At 31.6% G+C, this 20178-nt stretch overlaps 1 protein-coding gene across 1 annotated transcript; it reads right to left on the bottom strand.

Moving 5' to 3' along the window:
* Positions 1–8784: 8784 nt before the first annotated feature.
* LOC132728425 (perlucin-like protein) lies at positions 8785–14044 on the bottom strand. The gene is made up of 5 exons (XM_060714071.1): positions 13888–14044; positions 13571–13653; positions 13153–13235; positions 12785–12875; positions 8785–9365 (listed from the first exon to the last, which is right to left on the bottom strand). The coding sequence occupies exons 2-5, from the start codon at positions 13632–13634 to the stop codon at positions 9151–9153; spliced, it is 453 nt and encodes a 150-aa protein (XP_060570054.1). The 5' UTR covers positions 13635–13653; positions 13888–14044; the 3' UTR covers positions 8785–9150.
* Positions 14045–20178: the final 6134 nt, after the last annotated feature.

Below are 20178 nucleotides of genomic sequence, written 5' to 3'. Positions count from 1 at the left end.
CCTCTATCTTATTGTACAAGATATGTTATAGAATAAATTCTTAAATTATTATTTGCAGTTTGTTTTAGGAGGTTACGTTTTGAAGGTGTTATGTAATTTTATGTTGCAGTTGAACTCCATTTACATCTCCGTTTTTTTATTGCGATCAAATTTTTATACGTGCACTATTTTGCTTCTAGTTTATAATGAAGAATTTTTATATCTGAATTACAATGCACTGTGTCTTTTTCAAACAAAAATACATTATCAGCATCATATAATACATTTCAATGTATTTAAATAGCACTTTGGTCAATTTAAAAGGAGCTCCACTAATGTCCAAAAGCCCGTCTAAATAAATAATATTTGAACATTACCAGCTAATTCAGGGGTCCAAACAAACCTTCGAAATTAAGTGCAACAGGTTAACTAATATATTGTGACCGATAGTGCACTGTGAAGCTATAACGGTAAAAGTTTGTTTACACCGAGGGATTAGCATGGAAATCCCCACATTTGCCGAGTTCCGTAAAACATCTGTTGCAACATCTTTCGACAACAGAATATTATGATCGTTTGTCATAATTTAATAAAAGTGAAGGATCCGTTTTTTGGTAGTTTGATTTTCAACATTTTGATGTCATTTATATTGCAAACTTAATAGAGAAAAAGAAATTGTCTAAAGATGGCCCAAAAACGTCAAAAAGCTGAAGGCTTAGTTTGATTGCACCAGTACATGAATGGTTAAAATTTGTATTGGAAGCAATAGAAGCAAGAAAATAACATGAACATTACAGACTCGGTTGGATTGAGAATGTTCATGAGGTATAATGGAAATGTGCAACTTCCCTCACGCCCATAGCACCTGCTTAAGAGGTAAATATTCAACACTAAATGGGTGAGTCTGTTCATGAGAGATAACGGAAAGGTGCAACGTCCCTCAAGACAAACGTTTAAGTCTAAATATTTTACCTCGAATTTTGAATGCATAGCTGTAATTAGAATAATCTTCATAAATGTTTTTCTCAGTCGGGTTGTCTTTTTCTTTGTTTTTTTTTTAAAATATTAAGAAACATAATATATATATAAATATATATGTGTACGTAAAAAAAAACACTTTTTTGATAAGAATTCAGTTAACTATTGATTGATTGGATGAAACTCTGTCTCATTGTTTCAATATTTCTTAATTGAAATAAGAAATTTGTGATTGATTAACTTTTGGGAACTAATATGTTATATGTCTGATTTCTTAACTTGAGCCATTATTTTATAGAGATAGAGTTTATTTGTCTGTAGATTAATAAACGAGAATCAATATGTATATTTTTTTTAAAAGTCATAATACTTTATACTTCAACAGGTGTCGATACTTCGAAAAGATACAATTAATATGAAAAATGATCATAAATGTAAGAGAGTGAGTTGGTCAGTATTCATCTTTACAACGGATTGCGTGTTATACTATGTTTTTCTATTTTCGTTGTTCACGATGGGTTATTCTATCATCCAAATAGAAGAAAGAGTAATGTGCAATTTGGATGATAAAGGAGATTTACACAAATAGGTACGGCAATAAGATTAATTCACTTTTATTTCCCAAAAAGAATAAGATATCACTTCATGCATTTTTGTTAACACTGCATTTTATTTTACTACGGGTTCTCGCATAATGGTATATTTTTATCGTAGCAATAGTAATCATTCCAATAGTAATTATGTTGTGGCCTAAATCCCATACAATCTTCCCTTCCACGGTAGTCGTTCGGTTGTCCACGACCCCAGTCGGAAAATTGTACGAGTTTGTTTGTACCAAACCATCTCCAAATACCCTCCGACATTTGGTCGGACAATCCTGTCTATGTATCGTACACTATAAAATGATATGCTCACAGTATCATTTTACTGAATGTAATCAGTTGTTTTTATATCCTTTGTACCTGTATATAGAACTTTTTAAAGCAAAAGACAATTAATTAATAACTCTCCTTAATTCAATAAGCGTATTGCTTGATTTTTTTTTCTATTGTATTCATTTTGTTATAATGCATATTAAGATCGGCAACATGGCAGCATCAATTTTTATATTTGAAACTTAAGTTTAAAGAAGAATCAGTATTCACTTTGACCAATTGAAACACTAAAAGCTGGGTACATAGTTTTGACTCTGTCAATAACATGTTCGTTGAAAACTATATGGTATATACATGTGAAATTAAAGGTATGTCTTGCTTAATTCGCGCTTTTGTCATATCTTAAGCTTAGTAAATTTCAAATCTTTGTTCGTAATATAATTTTACATAATTCACATTTTTTCGAATGAAAAAACAGAGTCTCTACCCCTTACCAGTCACGGTGTCATTTTACACATGTATGGGCAAGGCACTATAAGACATATAGATATATTTACCTCTCAAATTTTTCAACATATCTTTCAGAAATTTATTTTCCCAGTAGTCGTCGATTTGGACAAGGTGACCACCTCGTAGCGAACAATAGTACTAAAATAATTATTATTAAATTTTGTTAAGCCCATAAACTGGCAAGATGATTTTAACTACAAAAAATATGTGGTCATACATAAACTGTTTCACAATTCTCTGAATGATATAAGGTAAATTTTGGAAAATATTTGCAATGGTAAATGATATAGAAACTTTCAATAATATGTATCAAGTCATATAAGTACACATGAATTTTGACACATTTTAAATAAAGATTGGTTTGTCACACGATTAAGCAATCAGTCTTAGCACGTGTACAGTTGTAGACTTGTAAAAGACTGAAATATGCATCTATCAATGACAATGCATGTCAGTAAAAAATTGTAATTGGAAACTTTTTATTCAATTAAGTAAAAGGTTAAAGCTTAACGTTTATCTCTGTAAAATGTAATAAAGTAAACACAAAGCATGTATATCTTTATAAATGAGCACAAATATTTCATGAAATTGTTACGTTCGTTGCCGATCGTATTTAATATCAACGGATCTGGAAAATTGTATTTTTCCTATAACATCAAACTATTAAATAGATAAAAAAGATGTTATATAACATGTTTACTGTCTTATGTGTGCCTCCATAAACGTACATCTTACGCGTCCTATCAAGTAACAATGTGACTTGTACGATATCCAGCCATCTGGACAACATGCTGAAACAAACAAACGATTGTGTATTGTGTCGCTTGTGTATAGTTTGGCTATATTTTGTGGTCTTAACTTTACAATATTGAAGAATGACCTCTATTATCTAATCAGTAGATGACGGTCAGTCGATCAAATGTTAAAGTCACTTTGTCCTTGAACTCAAAATGCTTGTATGACAAAATTACTAGAAAACACTTAGGAATACAATTCTACAATTTACAATGACCTTTTGACTAACAGATGACCTTTTGATATTTGATCAGCTAGTCAAAGGTCGATGTCACAGTAGCCTTTACCTCAAGAAAAGCTTGTTTGGCCTATACCTGGAGAAACAAACAGCTTGGCTTGTGCAACCTATTACAACTAGAGAACGATGCACCTATATCTCTAAGATTTTTGAGAGCGGATGTTCATTATTGATTCGGTTGAATCAAGATAGAGAAAACACAATGTGTCTTTGTATATATTTTGCTTAATTATAAATATATAGTTTCCCCTTAGATTATTCCCTCTTAGTCTGTGTATCCTTTTAAAGCATGCCCCCATCTTATACAATTTTAGTTTTGCAAAGTTACTTCCCTTTGGCATTGCAAGTGGCGTAATCTTTGAAGTGGCGCTTCATCATTCAGATCTATATGTGTATGCAAAGTAGCAGTAGTCTGTTAATTTCAAACAATTTTAAGGAAAGATGGCCCATGTTGTGAAGCAAGATGACACGCAAAAATAAAAATGGTTATCGATTTAAAATCTAGGAAATCTTAGCGAGTGGAATACGCTGCACGGCCAATCAGTCGCTGGTTATTTATTTATTTTTTTAATCTTTGGTAGAATATTATTGTTGAAGGTTATTCCAAGAAAACATAACTTTCTTGTATGAAAATTGATTAAAATTTCTCATCTCTGATCTTGACAGTGAAGGTCATTTTCAGATCGAGGGCATACTTGAATTATTCAACATAATAGTACATGTATGTTGTTTCATTTTGGTTTGGTTTAAACAATATTTTATTTCAGCAAATGTATATATATATATATATACACAATATATTACAATAAAATGCAAAAAGGATTGAGTAGAAAGCTAGAAGCTTTTTTAGAAACTCTCTCCTTTAATTTTGGTTTGCACTACTTGCACGTGGAAATGGCCTGTCATTTAAGGTTATGTGTGCACAGGGTACACGCTTGATACATTACTACACGACTTACAATGTAAATATCATAACATTATATGAGTAATATACTAGGGTATAATTATGTTAAGTACTGATTTATTGACTGTTTTTAACGAAGTATTCACTAACATTACTGTTGTAACGAGGATTTATTGTGATGTAAATGAGCCATAAGTTACAAGATAGAAACATTGCTGAAATGATATAGTAAACACAAATCACATGGCACATGACCATTCATTAGGCATTACCATTAGAGTATATTCTGCTCGTTACTTCGTGGATGACGACAATTTTAAATGATAAAAAAGTAATTGCTGTTGTTCTTTTTGTTGTTGTTTTTTTGTTGTTTTTTTTTCTTCTGAATTATATATGTGAATGTTGTCGTTTTGTATCATTCAGAAATGGTGGGGAAAATTCAAAGTGGCTTTGTAAATCCAGAATAATGTGTTTTTTAAGAAGTAAACAATTTTGAATATTTTATTGATGAAAAAAATGAATATGTTGAAATGAGATATGTAAAATGAATGAATTGTTGTATGATTATGTTAAGGTAAAGATTAAAAGGTGGTAAAGAAATAAAACTTAGAAAACAAACAAGCATTTTGACAGATATTGTTCATACAAATATTGGTCATGCAAGCAATTAGCGCTTTTGATAATGTTAATATGACCTTGACAATATACGTACAATATTTTGATGTGTTTATAACAGCAATGTTAGCTGTGTTTGAAAGAGAATATTACAATTTAACATAAAATTTACTGAGGAAGTTGCAAATTTATGGCGTCTAGTTCTCTAATTTATGATCTAAAAACTGAAAGAAAGGTTTATTGATTCAATTGTAAATTAACAGCAACAAATGATTGAAAAACCAACAATAAATGATTGTTTGTCCATCTAGAATATTCTATTTATTGTCTTTTGTTTCTGTAATGAATGTATATATATGTTCTAATAAACTTTCTGTGCCTTTTTATCGTATTGCAGCTTCTTATAAAAGATTTATGAAAGTTGGTGTATGGAAGGTAAAATTACACGCAAATCTACCTTTTTTTCAAAGATTCCGAGTTTACAAATTGATATTGCTTTATAAATTTCCTTTAAATATTCATTTATAACTTCACAAATGTTCATTTAAAGTGTATATAGCTATATAGCTGATGTGTTTACAACATTATAGTTCGTTTTTGAAAAGATAATAGTTCCAAAATACCTGTTTGAAGGATAATTATTGTAAATAAGGAAGAAATTGCGCATGTATGAACTCATTGCTAAAACGTTATAACTATAATAAAATAACATCATATATATTTGTTCCGTAACATTTATTTTCTATTTACGATCAATACAGTATGTATGTGCGTTAGATAACTGAGACATTCCATCAGAGACTTATAACACAGAAAGCTTTGAGTCGTACATGGGTCTCTTTAACCCCACGCACTACTACTGCTTTGTTATTCTATGTTATAACTCTATTCAGAATCGACCTTTTAAAATTTTGAAAACATTATCGTTAATTTTATAAAAATGTGTGATTAGGCATAGCTTTATACTTTGAAATCTTCATAACGAAGAGGGAGACTAAGTGAGTAAATGTTATTTATAGCGGCGTTAAAGACTTTGACTTAACATGGTTCGAGGAAACAATTTGGAATATTTGTTACAAAAAAGTTCAGATTATTTTACGGTTTTGTAGTTTCACAGCAAAATAATAAGGAATTTATTTACGTGATAATATGTAGTGTTTGTAGATATACGCTTAAGTTCATCTATATGGAATATGTTCTTTCTCGAAAAGAAGAAAAGTTATGTTTTCAAGAAATCTAATGTAAATGACCATGTACATGTATTATTTTTGTTTTATAATGCATTATTGACATTGTTACTTAAATATTTATATAGGAATAGGTGTTACTTTTTAACAATTGCTTTAAGTTGTCTTAATAGCAATCATATGTTTTAACATTTGTTAAATAATTTCTCTTTATTGTTCAAGCTGTTTCATTACTAATATTTATGCTCAGCTTAGTCTCGCCATTAATTTGGACCATGATAAATGAATGTTTTCATACGAAAATAAAAACAAAATTTTAATATCTCGACTTAACGAAGTAATATAATTTAACATTTCTATATATTTTAATTTTGTGTAAAAGTGACTTCTTTTTATTGTACTTGTGGCATACAAATACTGTATACTGATGACTTTATCCGAAAACAAAATATATAACTTAAGATCTAGGTCACGAAAGATATTGTATTATGGACAAGACCTAAAATAAATTATAATAAAGACACATTTTCTTATTATGGCATGAACATTTGGAACAATATACCTTTAAATATTCGTAATGTTATTAACCTTAAATGTTTTAAAAAAAATACAAAACATATCTTGATGTTCATATGAATGAATGAATGAATGAATGAATAAATGAATGAACGAACGAATTTTTCTACCTATGCATGTCCTGTTATTGTTGTTGTTGTTTTCTATTTCAGAGGGCCACATTGGAAATAAGATATAAATGATTGCTATTGTATGTTTTTAATGTGTAACCTTCTTTAAACAAGAGCCATGTTAACATGGCCATCCCCCGCCGAATGTGTTTGCTCATTGAAAGAATGTATATGTAGTAGAGGAGAATAATTCAATTTTAAGAGGTCTTTTGGTAATGAAAATTGATGGCTGAAGTGATTACAGACTTGAAACCTATGTGAATACTGATGGCTGAAAATAACAAAGGGCAATAACTGAAAAATAATGCAGGGTAGAGTTATCATTCTTGTGTGCTGCACTCTTCCTCAATGAGATCTATCCACCTATGAAGTTTCAAGTTGACATCTCAAATACTTTTGAGTTATGCCCACTCAGGTGAAAGTAAGTATGAAATAAAAAACAAAGGGCAATAAATGATTAGTACTTTTTGAGATAAGCTCCAGACAAAATGTATGAAAAATAACAAAGGGCAATAACTCAAAAATTATAAAAGGTAGAGTTATCACTCTTCCGCACAGCATTCCTCCTTAAAAAGATAAACCCACCTATGAAGTTTTATGTTGATATATCAAAGGCTTTTTGAGTTATGATCTGGACAAAAATTAATTTTGAAAAATAACAAAGGGCAATAACTGAAAAAATATGCAGGGATGAGTTATCATTCTTGTGCACTGCACACCTCCTCACTATAATCTATCCACATTATAAAAGGTAGAGTTATCACTCTTCCGCACAGCATTCCTCCTTAAAAAGATAAACCCACCTACGAAGTTTCAAGTTGATACCTCAAATACTTTTTGAGATATGCTCCGGACAAAAATGTCGGACAGAAGGACGGACGGACAGACAGACGGATTACCATAGATCCAATGGGCAGGGTGTCTTTTCTTGCCATTATTTGTTATGTTATTGTAAATACAGTCATGCACATTTCAAAACAATAATCAATATCTTTTCTTATGTATGTCAATAATAGTCAGAGAAATTAGCAGCTTAGCACGTAGTCTGATGAGAGAACAATAGCCTTAACCAATCATATGTGTCTTCACAAGCATAACGGCGCCATTGCATGTATTTTTATATGTGAGCAAGGTACGACAAAAATATGATTTATTACCTTTCAAATTCTTAGAAAGACCTTTCAGGAAGTTGTTCTCCCAAAAGTATTCGATTCGGACAAGATAAGCAGCTTGTTTAGAACAGAAGTGCTAAAAATGATGTCTTAAAAGTTAAATTACTTAAAAAGACAAGATGATCAGTTTCAACATAACACAATAAATATTTGTTTAATTGTCTAAATCGTCTAAATATATTCCAAACTAACAACGGTCGAATTGAAACTCCTTTGGCAATTATCTTTACTTTTCAAATGGAACCATCATTCTTCATTCCGTTATGAAGTAAAATAGTTATCTCAAAGTAATATAATCATAGGATGGATATGAAGATGTTGATGATATTGGAAATTTGATCTCTTTGGCAAGCTGGAACTTTGATACATTATTTACTGGAATGGTATATGCCCCCCCCCCCCCCGATTGTTTTCAGCAGAGAATGACCTGTGCATGTGCAAAGATGGTACCGTTTTAGTACATTTCACAGAGGGTATCGATATGGATATGCACCATGTATATTCGTCGAGAGCTATATGCAGTAATCGGGGCATGTTTAACTCAACCAGGATTGTTTCTGGAACGGGAAAATGGCTGTATCGAAAACCACGCTTTACCTTGGTAAACCATTGATAAACAATGCACTAATATAATATGTTTAAAACAAGGTTTCAACTAAGTCTCAGCAGTTAGGAACCAGAATGGTGGACTTCCATTTCATGGCTTTGCATTGTTTAACCAATTAGATATAACTTAGTTTCAAATGAACCTGTAGATTAAAAATATCTATCATAAAATTGACTCAGTGTGGTCGTAAGCACTTAAAGTAGTTTGCTGTCGACAAATGAAAGAATAACATAAAAAAGAGGCGTTAACTTTTATTGACATTAAAATATATACAAAATAATCATTGTGCTTTTTAAACATGGACACCATGAGTTTTTATCTTTCTTTTTATTGCAATATTGTAATGTTTTGAGTAATATAAAAGCTAGAAATAATCCTTACCAATTTAGGAGCACATGAATTCAATTGTGCATTCCACTAGACCTTTTATTTTGATATGCAATATTGACCCAAGACTGATTACTAGTAATCTTCGTATACATTTTCGTTTATTTCTGGCGTCTATACAATGTACATCAAATATAAAATAAACCATCTTATTTTTTCTCTCAAAACCTTATATATCAAAAAATAGTTAACGTAAACAATGCTCATGTTCAATAATTTACAGTTTCTCACACAATGGCCTTAATTTTCTGTTGCATTTGAAGTCATTCCAATGATAATTCTTTTCGGTATAAAATCCAACGCAGTCTTCATTTCCTAGGTTGTTTGGCTCCCCTGGACCCCAGTCAGACATTGATGCATGGTTATACGTGTTAAACCATCTCCAGATTCCCTCTGACCTCTGGTCAGACAAGCCCGTCCATGTATCGGACACTTAATAAAAAATAAGACAGTCATGGAAATAAGGCAATGCATCGTTTAAAACCCAAACTAGTTTATGATGATAAATATTAATTAACATTTTTAAACAATACTCTAGTTTAGAATTACACTGCATTTAAATTAATTTCATTTTTTTTTTTAATTTTTACGAAAAGGGCCCATTTTCCAAAATTATCGACACAAAACTTTATTTGCACGGCTTAACTTTCTTTGTTTCTTTCTTTTCCGAGCTGACCCCCCCCCCTCGAAACCTGACAAGTATTTCTATCCACATTGTAATGAAATTTTAACTCTTTGATATACAAGTACAAATGTTGCTGCAATGCATCAATTGAGAAGCTCCGCGTAAAAAATTCGCTCATTACAGATACCATACAAAATCATTTCTGCGCGCAAATCATTTTCTATTTAGATTAAGGACTAGTGTACATTATTCCGGATGCTGTGTAAATCATTTTAATTTGCGTAATTATACTTATCGTATGCACTGTCCATGACAGAGGGGCCAGATATTAAATTTTAAAAAAAATGCTTTCACTGATGCCTACCTGGTAAGGAAAGTAATTCCAATACAAACAAGACTTACAAGACTTGTAAATGTAATGTGACATGACAGTAGTGCAACATTGTTCTGTTTGTGTCACTACTGTAGTCAGTAATATCAGATGATAAAAATATCAAAGTATGTACATTTTCTTTTTCACCTATAATGCTACTCACTTTCTACAAATATCAACAACTAATCATTCTTGTAAATATTCAAATCTACATGTAAATAAAGCAAACCGACTTTATTTTTCAAAATGTCTATAACATGTTTCGCGCCAAATGGTTTATCATGTTAAACAAGAAAGTCATTGATGCAAAGCATCCAATGGCGTCCAAGCAAGAAATGCAGCAAGTGACGATGAACTAGTAGACATCTGATGACCAGATATTCTTTTAAACTTTTCAATGGTTAATTGGATTTTACCAGAATTGTATGGAAGGGATTATCCGCCAGTTCACTTATTATATGCTTTATGACATTCTAATTTCCGTTTTTACTTTTGCGTTAGTGAATTTGATGTTAGATTTTGGTTATTTTCAAGACTTAATGTATTTCGTATCTTTATAATTATAAAGGTATTTTGAAATATATCTTTGTTATACGTTAATTTTATTTTTATACACGTTCTTCTTGTTTCATTCTGAAAATTGGTATGATTTCCCTTAAAATATATTTAATACATTTAAATTCAAAATCACACATTAAAATCAACATTAGGTATTCATTGTATGGACGCTACCGAATATTTGTTAATTCATTTGTAATAAAATGTTCAACATTTAATCAAAACAATCGAAACATCATTCGCATTATAAAATGCTGTTAAAAATTGACTAATTAAAACAAAATCATCTTCATAACAATGTTGACGTTATCAAAAAACGAAGCGGGGAACCAATTTTGAAGTGACTGTGCGTTTTCTTATGACAGAGGTCGCTGTTAAATACCAACTGATCACTTTCGGTGCGGACGTAAAAATCACCTCATGGAAAAGATCCGATAAAACATCGTGATACCCTGCCTTGTAAAACATCATTTTTATTCATTAAATCAACTCATTTTTTAAGATCTGTCAGAAAAGGTATGCATGTGGCATACTGTATGCGGCGGATTTTGAGATATTTTGCCTCAAACTTGGCCTTTTTACTATACGTTAAATATAGGGGAAACATTTGGTAGTCATGAACCTCCACATGATCGGATTAGTTTTCTATTTTCGTAGTATCAGATTTGTGAACACCGGTCAGGGAGCGGTTATTATTTTTTTTAATTTTTACCAGTTATTCCTCGTTGATTAAAAGGGCCAATTCTAGCGCAAAAACCTAATTAATTTTGAATTATACTTCGAAACTCTTAGTGTGCTATGCAAACTGCTGTTTCGAATACATAATACACAATGTCAGCATGCGACTAAAATTACCATGATTTTTGTAAAATAAATACTGAAACACTGTAAGAATAAAATGTGTGTCAAATTAATTTTAGAGAGCAAATTCAAATAAAGGAAAAATATTAGAAAGCCAGCAAATTAAATATCTAATTATAGTTTACAGCCTTAGATCTGAAGTGTAAATTGAATGTTCGCATATTTCAATAAGAACTCAAGTTACGTCAGCAAGTACAACATCTTAATATTGCATAATGATTACAACGTATTAATAATAATGTTTTCATAAATTTAATAACAATGTTTTCATAATAATAATGTCTTCCTATCAATAAGAATGTCTTCAAAATAATAAGAATGTCTTCATATTAATTACAATGTATTCATATTAATTAGAGTGGCGGATATTCCCTTCCATATAATTGTACATGTATATCATAGATGAATGGGCGGACGAAAGAGATTTATATAATCAAGCCAGCCATTAAATTTCCTCTTTGGGTACCCACGTCGTTATGGCAATGCGCGTACGGTTTGATGATGCGCAGTGTAAATCCAGAATTAGATCTAGTAGCACTTGTTAACTGTCAAATTAAAACATATTTACCAAAATAGAGTAATGATAAATATTTTCACCGGTATTTAAAACAAATATGACATTGTCAAAGCTTGATATTAATTACAAAATAAGTGTCTTAAACAGACTACTCTTTTTCTCTTGTTTACATTTGTTAGGAACGAAAACAAATACTTCATGTACAGACATAGTGGCGTCATTAAAATCGTTTTACTCGGCAGGGGAATGGTTATAAAATTATTATTTTGGTTTTGGAGTGATATATGTGGATATTTAATACCTGTCAAGATTTTATATCACCCTCGCCAACATATTATATATGCGGCTTCTGTCAGTTTATTAAGAAATCATATTTTTACTCTATAAATGAAGTTTGCGGTATTCGAAATTCGAAATTAATACTTTGACTGAGGGTCATAATATCATGATCAGGGAGTCAATAAAAAATTAAGGGGATCATAATTCTATGGAGGTCATTTTACGTCGTTGCATCAGTTCTATGGCATGCACTCGTCATGGAGGCCTTCATACAAGTCCTGCTATTCACCAAATAACAAAGTCCGTATGCCCTTATATAATTATATTAACATGTCAATGGCCAAAATAGTACATTTATCGGTGTTTTATACTAAAGTTGGATGATTTCTTTATTGATTGATACACCATGCATAACAAAACATTAAAATATTATACTGTTTACAAAATTGACGTCAAATCTTCCAACTGTTACTTTTCAATAACTAATCATCGTTAAATTATTGATACAGAACTATGGCCACTATCACCAGCACATCTTAAGAATCGCCAATATTTTTTTTGTATCTTGCAAACAGCGTCATTTTATTCATATTTTTGACCTAGGTGTGTTACAAAAACACATTATTATTAAATATTACCTTCCAAATTTCTAAGGAGATCTTTAAGAAACTTATTCTCCCAGTAGTCATCAATTCGGACTAGATACGCGGCTTGTTGATCATAAAAGTGCTGAAATGTAATATAGTTAATACTTCATTAAACAATAGAAACGACAAAATAATCATTTTCATTAGTTATGCTATCCAATTTCACATATTTCACAGTAAAAAATATACTTAAAACTTCATTTTTTAATTACATATTTTAGATATGAATTAAGAAAAAAATCTGACAAAACAAAAAGGAGAAGGAAAAAAAATATTGAAAAAAATATTGCATATTCTGGGGTTTGAACCCTTGCCCTATCGAAAGTCTGTCTCCTCACTGATCAGCTATAAATTCTTACATGTGCTGCCATAAATGTCCGTTCTTCTTGTCCTATCAAATAACAATGTGAATTGTACGATATCCATCCGTCTTCACAACACGCTGAAGAAAAGTGTAAAGATATAGTTCGCAAACTATATTTTTCTTTATAATAAATTGATTAGAGAGCTTTTTCAATACATGTACTTACAAAACAAAAGTACGTGTACTTTTATCTACCCTTGGAATGCATTGACAACACGTGAATGCATTATATGAATTTATCGTTCATGGGAAACAACTGCCATTCAAGTAAACTATGTGAAAAATGTAAAAAGTCATTTCGGCACAAGAAAATAATAATAAAAACAGCAAAAAAGGGGGAAAAGACGCAGGTTAAAAAAACGACGAATACAGAAAATTGTTTCAGCAAGGTTTGAAATAATGATAATTAATACCTGTAGAGCTGATGTCTTTGACATGTTTTGCAATGATTATGAACCAAATAATACTCGCTTTCATTTCCGACTTGTTAATTATCCTGGAAATATGGTAAGCAAAAATAATGTGAACTAAGTTCATGTGATAAACTTCTTAAAAGATGTAGTCTGTTATTTATAATATATTCTTAATTGTACCTCAATAATATTTACGTCAAATTAGCTCTTTTTGTTTAAAAAAATATAAATTTATATAAGATGACAATTACAGAAAAATTAAAAAATGATTTGTTGATTTTAGAAGAATAAAACATTAAAAAAGAAAAGACACATACCTGCTAAAATGTTTCTATCCAGACTGGTATTAACGGGTTAAAACATAAACAGGCGCGATATCAATCTTCTGTATAGTGAAAATAAAACAATGTATTTGTCCTGTGTGCTTTAAAGTATTACTATGTTAAAACAAGGAAAACACATTTTCCTTATACAAATAGGAAAATTATAGAATGGATGAAGTGTTTCTTCCTTGTGTTTAGATGAAGCACATTCTCGTAATCGTGAGAAAAACAATATTAATTTTGAAATCCTTTAACTTTCTCATGACTTCAAAGTATTTTATTTATAGTTGTTATGAAGGAGTATCTTAACACATGTTTAGAGGAAAAAGAAGTTGATACAATGGTTATAAATAGAATAATAACAAAAAGGTAGCCTATATGTATCTCGCAGCGAAAACCGTGTTTTGAGAATTTAACAAATATTTAAGTACATTTGTATTTATATCGTTATTTGTTTGAAGCTATTATATAAATGAATGCATGTTATAATTATATGTTATGCGAATGGTGTGTATTATTTTTTGTTGGATTTAACGTCGCATCAACACAGTCGATGTCATATGGCGTCGTCTTTCTAGCTGTAGTCGTGGAGGAAGACATCATGCAGGTGTCCATCTGTGCATTATTTCAGGCACAAGCGGATACATGAAAAGAAACCACCCATAACCATTCCATAAGCTAGTTTGATAGCTTCTCAAATGAAAGAATCCAAAGTTCCTGGCGGGATTTGAACCCACAGCGATAAGGGGTAAATGGTTTGAATACACTCAGTCAATTGATTTAGCTAAGCAACAGAACATGGCGATGCGATGGGCGAGGCAACGAGTCGCTATATTGTGTCGCTTAACTTGAAATGCAATAATTGAAAAAAAAATAGACATATAAAAATACACAAAGAAAATGATAGTTAAAACATTCTAGTGTTCCTACCCTTATTAATAAAGCATGAATTGTTTCACCCATTTTACAGTCAGGTTTTATCCACTGTCAAACCGTTAAAAAAACGCCCGTCCAAAATTATATCAAAATAGAGAAAAATGGAATCCCTAAAGAAAACCAAATACTAGTACCACCATATCGAGAATGTTGCATGGATCGGTTTGATTGAGCGTGTTCATGGACAGTACTAGAAAATGCAATTGCGTCCACGACAACAGCACCGGTAGTACTTAATATTTAACATGAAATGGTAAAATTTTAAATTAGAAGCATCCGCCTATGTGTCCATACAATATATCTATTTTGACTTTGAAAACGCTGTTTTCTGTCAAATCCATCGCGTGGACGTAGACAGTCGGTGTGTCAAAGCAGTAAAAAAGTTAAACAGTGATTTAAAAGAAGACGTATTTAAAATATTATATACATATAGAAGAAAAAGTGGGAAATTAGACTTAAGATGCATATTCTAGTTGTGGTCGAACAAGTGTCTTTTTATGTCTTGGCCTTAAGAGGTTCTGAGTACAACGTAAGAGTTTGGTTTGCCTTTTTGTCGACCTGTTTATGTATTTGTACAATTAGAGATCATTTGATACATCAACGCCAAGGCCGATGTTACCACCTCTAAAGTAGTTTCATTAAAAAGATATAATCAGTATAGGATGCTTCGTTCTTGCGATGTGGGTGACTTGATATTTGGATGGGTTGAACTCCATGTCCCATTCAACTCCTACTTTTCCAAGGTATTAAAGTCGTTTAAATGGTTTCCTAAAGCTGACCTGATGTCAGTGTTGGGTAAATAGCAGTAACATTAGCAAAAAGACGTTCTTTTGATTGGACGTCCTGTAGGACGTCGTTTATGTATGCAAGAAAGGAGTCCAAGCACCGATGGGTCTAATTAGTTGGACTAAAGATTTCCGTTGTTAACTTCTTTTTCACATGGTATATATCCTTTAATCTGTAGAATGAGCATAATTTTGATTCCTGTACATTGTCGAAAAATTTTCCACAGATAATAATTCTGAATGTCCCGTGCATGTTGATTTCGCACAATACTAAATATACAAAAGTGCTTCCCTTTTGCGTTGCAAGTGGCGTAAACTTCCGTGTCCCACGCAGTGATCTCCCCTTACAGGATTGGAGCTGAGTTTGACACCATTTGTGTTTCATCTTGGTAAAAATCCTATGCAATCTATATTTTAACATGCTTGTGTAAGTATAATTGTTTGACCTGTTCAAATTACATCTGTACATGTACAAATACGGAACTGTAGGTTATTAAAAATGCAGTCGAATTAATTATTAACAATGCAGTGCAATTGATTGCACATACATTTGGAGTGAGCAGCTCCAAATTCCTGAAGTTCCAAATAAAATGTATATTTGTAAGTACCAGCCAAAGGGACCCGGCACAGTGTTTGGAAAGTGTAAAAAGTAGTTCTAGAAGAAAAAAAAATATAGCTTATATATAATATATAGACAAGGGGTTGAACTCGCCAAATCGGCAGAATGCCACTAGTCCAGTATAAGTCCAAATTGCAAAGTCATATTTACGTAAAAATTAAGTTATCGATAAAACAAAACCAAAGAAACAACTTACTGCTGGAAATTGTTTTGAAAACAATCAATTATAGCAAACATTTAGTTGGTTTTTTTTACTCTTCCGTTTAAATTTTTTTTTAAAGCCATGAGACATACTCGGCTCCGGTTGTAAGACGCCGTTTGATTGGACGATAATGTGACCCAGCTTAGCTTCGTATTTTAATCAACCAATGAAATAATCCGTTTCAAATCGGTCACGTAATAGCCAGTGGATGCTGATAACAACTTTCATTTTCACATTCAGAAATTAGTTGTTTACAGATGTAATAAAACATTTTAAAAATCGATTTAAGGCAGTAAGTTGTTTCTTTGGTTTTGTTTTATCTATTTATTGCGGGTTGGTACAATGACATGGTTTAGAATTGCGTTTTTACACGTAGAAAATTGAGTGTTGACAGGTTGCACGGTTGTTGTCGACCTAGCAAAAATACGATGTTCCATCCGAAATATTGGTTTGTTGTTCAAAAACGGTTTAAGTGGGAACAATAATGTTATTGTCAACATCTAGTGATGTCATTTAGCTACAAATTGATATATAACTTAATATGATTTACGTAAAAATGACTTTGCAATTTGGACTTATACTGGACTAGTGGCATTCTGCCGATTTGGCGAGTTCAACCCTTGTATATATATTAAATATTAACTATATATTTTTTACTAAAATTACTTTTTTACACTATCCCAACACTGTGCCGGGTCCCCATGGTACCAGCACATATACTTATTACATATATTTATAAAACTTAATATACAGCCAAGTGAAGGGTTTGAGCTATGCCAGCAGGGTCTCGGACCTGGGCACCGCCACGGAAGCTGGATTGGTCTTGTCTAAATGGCTGAAAAATAGACTCTAACTGTGTACAAGTACTTTTTGCTACTTCATTTCTTTTTAATTTCTTTCTAGCAAAAACTGTGTCCGTGTCCTATTTCTTTCTATCCTATTTTACTTCTCTTATGTCTTTTTTTCTTGCCTACCGTTAAAGAAATGTCAAGTTTGACAGTTAAACGTACAGATGTATTAATATACACGGTATTGAAAGGCATTTGGAGCTCCACAACTCAGTAGAGATAGTGTGCTATATTTATGCAATGTCAATATTCCCCTCTACCTGCAACAGTTATTAAGTACATTTTTCTTGTATTACAGGGGTGATTAAAATTTACAAATATCGTAGACACACTGCATAAAGATTATTTGTAAATGTTGTCCAAAAAATTCGTGCACTGCAGTTATTGTCGTGATCGAGAGTTATTGATAGAAAAACATGAATTATATATCACGTGAAGGGGGAATATGTCTCAAATAAGAAAACAAAAGAAAAAGCCGTGTAACTGGAGTGTCGTGAAAACAAATCGTCATACAGTTACCTTGGTAACGTAATAGCGGCGCACGACAAAAAATTGGGTTAGTTCATGACTTTGATGCATCACAGTTTTCTTTAAACAGTGCATATAAATGTCAAAATTCAGGGAAATGTGTGTGTATGTATTCCTGACGTCAATAGAAAAAATGACGTCATTTGCCCTATTATAACGGTCGTAATCAAACTTTTCTGTGTGGTCGTCAATACTGTAATTACGTGAACATTTAAGTCGCTAAACGTCTGGAAATACGGACATCCATTAAATTTTAGGCAAGTATTGGAAAAACACCGAAAGATACCTACAATGAATTTAAAAGGGCAAGGGTGACATGTTCAGTGTAACGAAGGCTGGTATCTGAATGGCATACATGCTCTGTAGAGGGGTGAGAGGAGGTAGATGATGATAACCGGTCAGGCAAACGTTCGTCCGTAATGCCGGCGCATGTGACGAGGGTTGTCCAATACACTCATGCACTGGTGGAATATGTTAAATGTACATTGCATAAGATAAAAAAACTAAAAAATGATTTGCATCAATCATTCCTCTATTGACAGTAAAACAAATTATGACATAAAAAGCAAATGCCACTTTACAACCGACAAAAAATAAATGAACTTACCCATTTTTTTGTCGTGCACCGGTATTACGTTACTAAGGTAACTTAATGACAATTCCTTTTCACAACACGCCGGTTACACGGCTTTTTCTAATGTTTTCTTATTTGAGATAGATTTCCCCTTCAAATGATATTTAATTCATGCTTTTTATTAATAACTCTTACTACAATAACTGCAGTGCACGAATTTTTTGGACAACCCTCGTATAAAAGTTCTTCTTGAAAAAAAAATGATTCAACAAATTTTAATGCATGCATAGGAAATTCAGAATCTGAATAGGTTGTCCTTTTTTGTCAACATGTTAATTTCGGTGTATTTTCGGTAATTTGGACTAAAGATATATTAGCTTCTTTAATAAGAAATAATTCCATATAAATCTGTAAATCTGATTGTTTTGTTATATTGTTAAAGACCAATGCAATAAAAAATCTTTATTTTTCTTTATACAATTTTATTATTTGTTTGGGTCGTCAAACCAAAACCAATAATGGTAGCGAAATTTCAGACCCTGATATTGTTCTAGGCAAAATCCGAAAGAAGTCCAAACTCTTCCAAGCGGTTACTTCCCTTTATAAGTACACTAACGCCGAAAAATTAAGGGGAGATCACTGTGTAAAGGTTGTCAAATGTTTGCCAACTAAATGCGTTTGAATTACTTTAGTCTGTGCATCTCTTAACTGCAGCATTTCAGGTGGTTTTGACCCTTTGTATTACTATAACTTTGTAACACACACACACACACACACACGCACGCACGCACACACGCACGCACGCACACACACACATATATATGATAATACAAATATATATATAGTCTTGTACTATTGTTTTCTACATCAAAATGACTGTGTAGAACTTGTAGAAATACAGAATCACAGTTAATTAAGGCAGTAGGTAGGGGAGTAAATAACAGAAACATTACATTATGATTAAATTAGGCATAAGCACATAAAATGATATAATATTTAAAATGTCCGAGCATTTTTTTCTAACCTTAAACTTATATAAAAAAAAACATATTGTGTGTTTGTGATTGTTTTTTTTGGTAAAAAAAAATATTTCCGTTAAGGTAATATGCATGCCTCTTTTATTATAAACTGTCTTACAACAAAGAATTATAATACCATTTCTAAATAATATAGTTTAATAGTTTATTGTCTCATTCCAAGCATGTCATATATACAATACATCACAATGTTCAATCATATTAAAAAACATGTTGGACCAATCTCGATAGATTTATAAGAGACATTTAAAAACATGTTGATACTGGTAAAATATATTCTATAGCTAAAAACCAATTTACTTTATAACCAAGTTACATGTATATATAACAGACATTTTTGTTTATTCCTTCATGAAAAAAACAATATACTTCAAAAAATAATGCCCAGAATATTTGTGACAATACTACTGCAATTTACTTGTTATGTGAATGAGGCCAAATATGTTCATACAAAGGTGTAAGTTTAGTGCAGCATACATGTACCCAGCATTGCTGTAAAATTCTCATTATTCAGTAAAAGAGTAATAATGTTCCAAATGAATGCATATATCATGGAGTATAAGGTTGTAACCCAAAAAACACTTGACTGTGAAAGGTGTGTGACCTAAAATATTTGAACAAGTACATGATTATGCTAAATGTGTAATCCAATAAGTACATGATTAAACATTGTGTGTGACCCAAGGTACAAAATTGAGCATGATGTGGCAATAAGTACATGATTGAACATGGTATGTGTCCCAATAAGTACAAGAT

This window comes from Ruditapes philippinarum, unplaced genomic scaffold, assembly GCF_026571515.1.
Source record: "Ruditapes philippinarum isolate M1 unplaced genomic scaffold, ASM2657151v2 ctg3870_1_1_1_1, whole genome shotgun sequence".
Taxonomy (NCBI): Eukaryota; Metazoa; Mollusca; class Bivalvia; order Venerida; family Veneridae; genus Ruditapes; species Ruditapes philippinarum.
This window is presented reverse-complemented; position numbering and strand designations above follow the sequence as displayed.